At 41.3% G+C, this 11,089-nt stretch overlaps 1 protein-coding gene across 1 annotated transcript; it reads left to right on the forward strand.

Annotated features, from left to right (window-relative positions):
- Positions 1-58: 58 nt before the first annotated feature.
- On the forward strand, positions 59-6,946 carry HAUS8 (HAUS augmin like complex subunit 8). Its single transcript, XM_074528798.1, has 10 exons — positions 59-228; positions 332-435; positions 736-835; positions 1,555-1,668; positions 2,165-2,253; positions 2,861-2,932; positions 3,410-3,568; positions 4,274-4,415; positions 5,440-5,581; positions 6,299-6,946. The coding sequence occupies exons 1-10, from the start codon at positions 75-77 to the stop codon at positions 6,423-6,425; spliced, it is 1,203 nt and encodes a 400-aa protein (XP_074384899.1). The 5' UTR covers positions 59-74; the 3' UTR covers positions 6,426-6,946.
- The last annotated feature ends 4,143 nt before the right edge of the window (positions 6,947-11,089 follow it).

Consider the following 11,089-nt stretch of genomic DNA (forward strand, 5'->3'; position numbering starts at 1 on the left):
CGGGAGGGTTTCATTCCTCCGCGCCGCCAGGGGGCGCTCTGCTACCCGCTCACCGCTCCCGCCTCGGCGCGCGCATGCGCGGTGATTCAAAAGCGATGGCGGCTGCGGCCGCTGAGGGGGAGCGATCCTTGTCCGGTTCTTCGCCCGCTCTCCGCTGCCTCGACGCGACGTCCTCGGAGGGCACCGGCATGGCGGCGGCCGGACAAACGCCTAAAGCTAAGCGGAAAGGTAGCGTGGGGTGAGGGCGGATCCGCACCGGCTGAGGGAGGACCCGACCTGAGGCGGGGACGCCCCGCGGTGGGCCCGGCTGAGCTCTCTTTGCTCTCTTTAGGAGGAAGAGTTGTTCAGTCTCGCTACCTGCAGTACGATAAGAAACAAAGCAAGACGGCGCCGAAACAGCCAAGCTCAGGCGTCGCTCAGCGAAAGGCAGCAAAGGTGTGAGGGGCTGCTTGGACGTGTGGGGCTGCTTGGACCTGTGGCAGTGAGGAGAAAAAAAAAAAACAAACAAAAACACCTCAGCCAACCAAAAAAACAAAACAAAACAGAGGGGAAACCACCTCTGCTGGGGTTATGAGGGAGTTGTGGAGTGCTGCTAGGTGGGAGCTTGGGACTGTACTCAGGTGAAGTTGCAAAGCAGCAAGGTGACCTGGGATTTAGTTGTTTATTGTCAGCATTTAAGTTGAAGCTAAGATACTGCTGATTATGTTCTGTCTTATCTGTTTTCTTTATTTTCAGGATGCTTCCTCGGGTTCCTCCTCCTCATCAAGTAGTTCACTGCTGTCTTCTAGAGCTGAAGCAAGAACGGTTGTCTCTCAGAAACAGAAAGCTTCTGCTAGTAAGTTTTACCAGTGTTTAAAAGTTATTATTTTGTATTTCTAGCCTATGAAACTGTTAACTCTAAGGTAGTGATATTTTGTGTTATTTGCATTACTGGCAGTTATTATTTGTATGCATAGGAAATTAAGAAACTTGATGTGGGACTAAAGACAAATCAGGTCCTGCCTCTGGAATTGAGTGATTTGGTCTTTCCTGCCTTCTGCAGGATGGTTCTTTTCCTCTGCCCTCACCATTACTCTGCTTTTTTTATTTGATCTTTCTGTTAAGCCAAATGTGAATGACAGGAAATCTGTCTGCAAACCCATCCATTTTTATTTCTTTTGTTATTACCAATGGTTCCTGTCTGGTATTACTGATAGTCCTTGGTTGTCTCCACAGATACCCAGTTATTGAGACAAATTATTCCCTTATTTTCTGGGAATTGGGACCTCAAAGGATCTCACTTTATGGGGGATTCTCACTTTTTAGAGAGTGAGCTGTAGCCATAATAATTTTCCATTCTGGCTGCAATTCCAGTTGGTCACTTTCTCAGGAGGTTCAAGAAGAATAAGTTTTTAAGGCTGTTCATTAGAAAACAGGTGCTCATTAGACATTGCTGGGAAGAGAGTGTTTCTGATGAGCTCAGGAGGAGCCTTGTCTAGGTGGAATTGTGAATTGTGCTGAGCCTTATCCTTCTAGTTCAGCTTCTCCTGGTCTGATCACAGCTTCTCTCTACAGGTGTGAACCTCAGCTTATTGACTCCGGCTGGTCTTGAGAGGGGTGACTTGCAGTCCACTTTATTAGATGAAGGCAAAATGAAGCTACCAGACCTTGATATTTCTGCTATTAATGGTAAATTTCCATTCATACACCATTCCTGGGTTTTTGTTTTTTTTTTTTAATTTTTAATGTGTGTGCTGAAACTTGGGGATAAGAAATTGTTGTATTCTTGTATATTCACAAAAGGATTTTAAGTAGAGGTACCAATACTTTTGGAGTTTAAAATAACTTCTTAATTGATATCTTTTGGTGCTCTGCTTTTATTTAAAGTCTAAAAGTAAAGAATAAGGTCAAAGATTAAAGAATAAAGTACTCTTGAGTCTTTGTTCCTATAACAGGTGGGTGTCAGCCCTTCTGACAAGTGGATCACATTTGTTTGTCACTCAAAGCTTAAAGATCCATCTCTGCCCATGAATATATCAGAGAGAGAAACAGAGCACAGATCTTTCTTAGTGGTGCACACAATAATTTTTAAATGATCTCTGCCTTTAAAGAACCTGGTGGTCTCTTGACTCACCCTACAGACCTCTCAGAAGAGCAGCACACTAACTTTGTTGTTGTGATTCAGATAAAAGTGACCCCAAGAAGAGTTCTTATTCAGAACCTATTTCAAAAGAGAATTCAAAGGCAAAGAAAAGAACTGGAAAGACTCGTGAGGTGAGTCTCACTGCTTCCATTGGTAAGGATATTGATTTTGAAATGAAGATTTTCTGTTTATCTTTAATCTGAATTACAGCTGGGCCCTGGAGGACCCAAAGCCTCCTTGCAGAAGTCAGAGCTGGCAGTGTTTGCTGTGTTCATCAGACACCTGGGCACTGACCAGAGCTTTCCTTCCATTACTTGTGATAAAAAATCTGTTCCAATTATTGCATCTCCTCAGGTGGATTCCTCTTGCATTCCTGCCCATAATATTCAATTATATCCCATTATCTTTAAGTATTTTGTGGCATTTTTGTTCTGAGAACAGACACTGACTCAATCTAATAAAAAGGGCCTTATTTGTGGATCTCATTCAGTGTAGCACTGGAGCTTCAAATTCTCTACCAGAATAATGAAAATCTGCTGAAAATGTTTTTAAAGGTGGTGGAACAAAGAGATGTGTTTAATTAACATGAGTGTTAAAAAATAAAATTTTATCATTGAGCTGCCTGATTCCAGGCATGAATTGGACTATCAGTAATTAATTTGGTAATTAATTTCACCCCTGATAAAACAATTATTTCAATACCTAACTTGATGTAAAATATTCTTTTCTTTTTTGCAGGCAGATGCTTCTTTTGATCTGCTGGAAGTGCTGGAATCTGAGGCACTAATTTTAACTTTCCTAAGATTAAGGGTGAGAGCTGCTCAAATATTTGGTGTTTCACATAGAACTTGATAGTGGGGAATTGTTCCATTTCTTAAATCCTTCCTGACCTATAAAAGTTAGGTTTTTGTGACTGTATATTTTTATCATTTTTTAAAACCATAAGACTTGCTCTGATTCAATACCAGTTTATTAAGCTAATGCTGGTTCTTAGGCATTAGAGGGAGGCAGAAATTTTGGGGGAAAATGTGATTCTGTCTGGAGTTAAAGGTTGTGGCAGTGACTTTGTTCCCTCAGTGCTCTGTGTATTTTCCTTTAAAAAGGAGTGAGGAAAGAGAGTCTTAAGAGGATCTTTAATTCTGATTTTCTGTGCTTACCCTGTGAGGTCTCCTCTTCATTAATTGAAACTCTTTGATCTAATCTGAAGCTTGCATTTCTTTGTTCAGAATATGTTAATTTCTCAGCTGTAGCATTGCTTTAATTGTGAATATTTTTGGGGTGTAATAGACAGAAAAAAGTGTTGCCAAGATGGAGGAGAAAGCAGAAAAATACTTGTTAATGTTGTGTGAAGAGAAGCGGAGACAGCAGGAGAAGCTCTTGGAGCTGAAACGTGAAATTCTGCTCAAGGAGAGAAAGCAGAAGCTCAATGAAGCATTGGACAAACAGGTAAGCTTTAAAAATGTTTCTCTGTAGTTACAGAAACTCATTTATGATGTAGTCCTTTATCCAGGGGAGATTTCTCTGTTTCTGTGGCCTGCAGGGGTACAATTTTATACATCTTAAAGGAAATAAATATCTCCTTCCTGCTGAGGCCTGCAGCACCTTTGGCACTGTTGGGTTCCCTGCTGGACAGGCAGGAAGGAGAAGCTGGAGCTCCTGGGCAAGGGCAGAGATTGCAGAGATTCTGGTTTTTATTTTATATTTTATTTATTTGTATGTGTTAGCCACAAGTAGTTCTGGCCTAATTGTAAGAAGACAGGTTTCTAATGAATAATTAATGTTTGAATGTTTCAAAACTGACTCTCTTTGCTTTTTAATAAATACTCATTGAAAAAATCAATCAAGGCTTTTGGACAACACACTTGTTAATTACAAGGATCAAATTTATCTCAAAGGATCTGATATAAAACCCTTTGCTGGCTGTGCTGCCAATCTCTGAGCTACAGAAACAAGGGAATGGTGCTGAGGACAGAGAGAGAAACACAATCAACGATTTGATAGAATTATTGTACCACAGACTTCTTGAATTCCTGTGTCAATAAGCATTTCAGAGTGGTGTTTGGTTTGATCATAAAGGTTTTTTTTTGTAGTGAGGCAGATGTGTAGTGATAGATGTTTTTGGAGAGGTGTTGATCAGGGTTTCTCTTTCAGATAGAAGTGCTGTCTCCCCTGGTTGCTGTGTGTGAGCAGTTTAAAGAGCAATACAAAAGCTTTGCAGCTGGCCTGGATGCCACAAGGCACAAATTACCCATAAAGGACATTCACCTAGAAGGAGATAAGCAAACCTACCTTGGTATGAAAATTTCATTTATCGAATTTGCTTTCAGTTTTAGTGGGTTTATGCTAAAAAAATTTCTCACATTGTTACTGCTGCATCAGCCACTGGAGGAACTGTGTGTGCTCTGAGTTTGTGTGGATACGTAATCACACATTGTGCTGTGTGGAGTTCTTACCTCTGTTTAACCACTTAACTACACAGTTTTTTATCTTGCAGCAGAGAATTTTATTAAAAAAACTTTTAAAGTTTTAAAAATTTTTTGTTAAAAAACTTTTAAAGTTAGCTCAGTCTTCATATACACCTTCTGTAGCAGGTTTCTATGTATTTTAACTTTATTCATAGCATTCCTCCCCCTTTCTTTTTCCTACTGTGTAAATAACTTACAGGAATGCTCTGATCTTTCTTTTTTCTGTGTTTGAGGGACAGATTCACCTGGGCAGACTTGCTCAAACTTCTGTTTCTTGTGGAACTGAAGCTTAAATATTATCATGTGCTGTCTTAAATCAGAGAATATTTAATAAACCCGTACATGCATTTTGTATTGAAGCCTGGACAAAAAGTTACATTTTTGAACTGGTGGTCTGCAAAAAAAACAAGATTCTTAAATCATTTACAGTAATCTTGCACTTTAGGACAAATGAAAAACATTTCTTGAAGAACTTAGAATTCTTGTGAGAAGACTAGAAAGGAATAGGTGCATTTTTTGTTTGTGAATGTTAGGAAATAGCTGAGGGGATACATGCCAACAGCAATACTGCCCAGGGAACTTTGGGTGTCTAAAACTTGTTTTTCCTCTTACATTCCTCTTAAAAACCTTTGCCATACACTAAATGAGAGCTTGATGAGCAATTTTAATAGCCTCTTGCTGGTGCTAGTCACAACAGTGAAAAATAATTTGGCTTTCACAGTTTCATGGTGATTTTGTGAAAGCTGAATATTTTTTTGTCATCTTTTCACCTGTCTCTGGGTTACTCCAGCTGTTAATATCTTGTATTAACTGGTTCATTTTTAGTAATACCTTTAACTTCTCATTTTCCAGAGAAACTGGAAAAGCAGTTAAGGATCACACAGGAGCTTCTGACAGAGGTTATGCCAGAGCACTCAGTGGATGGTGGAAAAGCCCTTGGTGCACTGAAGGAGCTTCAAGAAGTGTCTCAGCAACTGAGTACAGGGCTTCAAAGGTATCACAGCAATTGGGGGGAAAGATTTGTTGACTAAATATTAAGAGGAAAATATCCCTTGCCAGAATATATTCAGAGCTCAGGCTGGAGGAGGGTTATCTGAGGTAGCACTAAGTGTAATTCTCTTTGTAGCAATCATGTTTCTGTCCCTGCCTGCCTGCAGTCACAGGAGGGTGTTTGGGGCTGGGTTTGTACCCAGGTGTGCCACCTCAGTGTGCCAATCTCTGCCACTTCAGCTGGGAATTTCACTGAGCAAGAACAGACTTGGCAAGTTTAGGTGTGTAGGAGTGGAGAAACCCAGGAGACAGAAAAGTGAGCTGCAAACTGTGCTAAATAACAGCTCTGTAAATGTGTCATCCTTGTGAGGGCACAAGGAGCACAGAGAAGGGTTTTCTCCTCAACTGTTGTAACAACAAATGCAAAGCATCCTTGGGAGGGTGAGGAAGAGATAAATCATAACTGATGTCCTTCCCTTCCTTCTTTGCCCCAGAAGAGATTGGAGTTAAAATCTTTGAGGATTAATAGACCATTAAACCACTCAACTGCCCCATCTCTCCTCCTAGTTCCTACTTTTGAGAAGAAAATTCACATTTTACATTTATTTTCTTCTTGTGGAGCCATAGTAGGAGAAGGATGTACATGTCCAGGCATGCAGTCTTTGGGCTAAAGCAGAATTTTTGTCCTTCAGAGTCACTGATTTAGCTTCATGTGTTGCAGGAGCTTCACAGATGTGCAGAACCTGTCCTTTGAAGCCTGTAAAGAAGTTTCTCTGCATAACCAGTACTTGTGTGAAGAGAAGCATGGAGTGGATGTTGTGAAAGGCTGGTATTTCAACTGTCTGTAGTGTTTTACTGGGTAGGTACTAACACAAAACCAGCAGACTTCTTATCTTTTTTTTTGTGCTGTGGACATCCAACTTGCCCAGTTTTTCAGCACTGATACAGGAATTGGAGAATTGTTCTGCCTGTCCCACAGGGAGATATCACTGCTTGCTTTTAATGGGGATTTCTGTGACAGGTTTCCATCCCTTCCTGCCCTGACACAACTGACAGGTAAATGATCAAAAGTGTTATTCCTGGCAAATCTGATCTCTGTGGGAATTACAGCTGGAGCATTGCTCACTGAACAACTTCTGCAGGAACTCTGATTTGTCCCATGTTTCTGGATGTGCTGGGTGGGTGTAAAGCACTTGCTTGGAAGGAACCTGGTCACTTTAAACAAGTGAGAAGTTTTGGTAACTTCTCACTACTTCTTCATTGCCTAATTGCCTTGTAAATAAATTATTGAAATTACAAATGCTTGTGTATAAACCTGACTCCTCTTTAAGGATTTTATTGGTTTTGATAATAAAGACTGTTCTCCACTGCTCTAACAAGTTTGAGTGTGTTCACTGATCTCCTGCAGCAGCTTCTGTTTCCATCTGGCCTCACTAAGGGCTCATTCTGCACAGTCCAGTGCTGCCCTGGTACACACCCAGAGTCCCATGAGCACCCCAAGGGCTGAATCCAAAGGATTGGGAATGGGAAAGAAACCACAAACCTGATCACTGGGTGCATGTGCTGTACTAGGAACACCCCAGCCACACCTGGCATGTGTTTCTTCAACATCCTTTCCTGTTCTCTACATTTTTCTCTGGAAGATGTGCTCTAACCTGTATTTTTTAACCTCATTCTGTGATGATTTTCCATATTTCTAGCTTAAGCTGTGTCTATAAGGCTTTTTGGCCTACTCCTAAGATACCTGGAGTATTATCCTTGTACTCCTTCAGGTGCTGTTCAGGTACTACTAAAGGTCTAACTAATTTTTTTCTCCTTTTTTTAAAAATCAGGTATAAATTAAGTGTGATGATGTTCACAGGGGTCTTAGCATGAGGGAAGAGATGAGAATCTGACTCCATGTTTCAGAAAGCTTGATTTATTATTTTATGATATATATTATATTAAAACTATACTAAAAGAATAGAAGAAAGGATTTCATCAGGAGGTTAGCTAAGAATAGAACAGGAATGATAACAAAGGGCTGTGACTGAGACAGCCTGGACAGCTGGACTGTGATTGGCCATTAATTAAAAACAACCACATAAGACCAATCCCAGATTTACCTGTTGCATCCACAGCAGCAGATAATCATTGTTTACATTTTCTTCTTGAGGCCTCTGAGCTTCTCAGGAGGAAAAATCCTAAGGAGAGGATTTTTCAGAAAGTATCATGGCACACCCATACAACAAATTGTTCAGACCCTCCTTGCATACAGTGTGTGTCATTTTTTTTAGCAGTAGCTTCTCTGTGAACCAGTGTTATTTCAGGATATCCATCTGTTATTTGTTTTTCCTCACAATCTGCACCTGGCCGTTCACCTGCGTGGGTGGTGCAGCTGCATCCAGCTCTGGGCCAGGAGCATCGGCTGCATCCCTGGATTTGGCCACTGGATGGGGAACTTTGCCCAGCAAAGTCAGCTTGGCTGGAAGTGTTGGAGCTGGTTGGTTTTGGTGGATGGAGATGTGGGTAGAAAGGCTCCAACGTGATGAAACTGGTTTGGATTATTGCTGAGCTGGGTGTCCTCACACCTTTAACCTCTTTGTGCTCAGTGTGTCAATTCTGAGACTGAAAGTAGGGAAGGGTCATCTTAAATATGGGAGGGGAGGGATGAAATTAAAATCGATATTGTAATGTCTTGATTCTAATATCTCAGCACAGGCATATCAGAATGTCTTTCATAGGATTTCTTAATGGTACATCTTACTGATTGTCTAAAAAGTCTTTTTTTAAAGTACTTACATTTACTTAAATTTCAACTTACATTAATAATACTTAATATACTTAAATAAATACTTAAATTTAGACCAATAAATACTTAAACCCATTCTGTGTGTTCAAGTGACTTTCTACCGTTTAGATACTGTTGGATGTGTATACCTGTCACTATAGGACATGAAATAACATGGCACACACACACTGCTGTTCTCAAGGTAAAAAAGAGAAGTTTATTTTCTGATTCTAACATTTCTAGATTTCTAAAAGTGGCAGTGGATTGGAGGGTGGCAGTGCCACTGGACAAGCAAACAGTCCATCACGTTTCTTCCATAAAAGAATGCAAAACAAGTTATTTACAGAAGCGTGTCAAAAAGTTTGTTACAAGAATATAAACATCAGAAGGCTTAGAAAATTGTGAAAAACCGACTCTGCCTACACCCAAAGGTTCCTCAAGCAGCAGCAATGCAGATTTTGCCTCTGCAGAGCAGAGGAATGTTGCTGCTGTGCCCCGGGGAGGGGCTCGCTGCGAGCACAATTAGAGCTGTAAATCTTGCGGGGCACTCGCTGCCCTCCTCATCCTCCCGCGAGGCCGAAGGCAGTGCCGGGGCTGCGGCCAAGCTGCTGCTCCGCAGCGATGCCGTGCCCGGGGATGGGCGCTCATTGTTCCGCAAGAATCACAGGCATTGATTTCAGCGTCCCGGCCCTTCTTTAAACGGAGCACTTGGGAAATTCTGTGTACGAATGGGACAACAAGTGTTAGCTAAAGCAGCTCGGCCTCTCCAGGAAAGGGTTTTAAACTGCTTTGAACTGAGACTTTTCCTTCATTTTCTATTCTTTCTAAGTGGTCTTGTTTTGGCTCTTTGCAGAAGTGTTTCAGGCTCCTCCACCTTGAATTGGCTGCTGTCATTTAGCACTGTACAAACAACAACAAAGAACTGCGGAATCACTGGAGCAGGAGCTAAACAGATGTGACACCACTTATTTTGTGTTTTCCACTTATTTTCCGACAATGTCACATGCTCTAAACCGGTTGGAATCCTAAACAAATTAAGGGCTCTTTTTATTCAGGTTATGTGTCTTTTTTTTTTCCCCCGTGGAATTAATGATGTTCTCCTTACTGTAACTTCCATCAATGGAGATTTAATTTTGTTTTGTTTGAACTTGTGCAGTACTTATTACCTATTTATTCATCTTTTAGGCTAGAAGTTCTTGACCAGTTGTTAACATTCCTGTGTGTTATGATGCTTTTTTTGGGGAAGGGATTTTTTTTTTTTTCTTCCTCCAAAAACTCAAAGCAGTTGTGAATTGAGCCAGGTGGGTGCGAGCCTGGGAGGAAAGGGGAGCAAGAAATGAAAATATTTGTCCCTTGCAAAACTCTTGGTTGTTGAAGAAGAGATTTTAGGCTGGGTTTGCCCTTCAGCTTGCCCTGCCTGGGTGCTGTGGCCACATTCTGTGCCAGCCTCAGGGGGGCTCAGTCAAGGCAATTTTTGCTGTAATTCCTGTGCTCCCTGCAATGGGGGGCTCTGGGGTGAAGGTAATGCAGGATCCCCCTTGCCTGGGGTGCTCTGGGGTGGAGCTGCAGCTCTGGAAACCCCCGAGGTTCCTTTGTCCCCCAAATCCTCAACTCTTTGTTCCCATCAGCTGCAAAGGGAGCTGAGCTTGAGCTCATCAACAGCAAAGCAGCTCATGACCCCAGCAGATGTTTTTGCATTTTAGGCTAATGAGAACTTATTGGATTACTGCAGTCTTCCCTGCCTCGGAGTAAATACCACTTTGTTGGAGATCCGGAAATTCATCCTGAATATGATAAACAAACTGCTGGCTGGGCTGGGACTGCCAGGACATGAAAAGAGTTCCAGAGGGGCAGAAGATCTAACAGCTCTGCAATGCACCACTGAGCCACACCAATTAAGAGCATTTCCAGTGATTATGGGAGCATTCCTGTTCAACTCACAGAAATGATTTTAGGTTGTTTCTTCCGCTGCATTTGTGTGTGGTCTGTACAGCCAGCACGACGTTTGCAGAGTGGGCTCAAATGCCTCTGATCAGTTTCTTTTTAAAATATTTCTGTGATAATGTACATGGAAAATCTGAGTTTCCTGCTGATTCAAGATCTTTAATTTTCTATGTCATGGCTGCCCCTAGATATAACAAATTTTCAAATTTATATAGACAATGTATGCTTGGAGATGGTAGGATTTAAAAACTTAATCCCTTTGTTTAATATCTCTTGCAAATGGGAGGTGGCTCTACTGTTCAGTCAGACTATACACAAATTTTATTTCACCAGTCATGTAGGAGCTGAGAAGAGAATTGGGAAATTATTTCTGACTAAACATCTGAATGACAACCCCTTCTGATAAGCACAGTGCTCTTCCCTCCAAATCATTAAAATCCTCCATTTGAATGCTTTCCTATTTCAGTCACTTTGTCAGGAATTAAAATGTTATATTACTGTGAAAGATCAGACTCTCCTGCTCTATAGATGAATAATAACCATTTTTGACAGAACTATTTAATAATTATGTTCTCAATATCATTATCCTGTTACATGCTACTTAGATTACAGTCTTAGTTGAAAAGTGCTCTTTAATTATCCTTTCTTTATAATTTCTTCTAGAGATGTTTGTATTCCTGGGGGGCAGGATCAGTCTGGTTTCTGCCACTGTCTGGACTGATGTTAAACCATTTTCCTCGGTGCTGGGAGGTGCAGGAGTGTGGCAAAGCCTGGGACATTTGCAGTTTATCAGTTTCT

This window comes from Zonotrichia albicollis, chromosome 29 (assembly GCF_047830755.1).
Source record: "Zonotrichia albicollis isolate bZonAlb1 chromosome 29, bZonAlb1.hap1, whole genome shotgun sequence".
Classification (NCBI taxonomy): domain Eukaryota; kingdom Metazoa; phylum Chordata; class Aves; order Passeriformes; family Passerellidae; genus Zonotrichia; species Zonotrichia albicollis.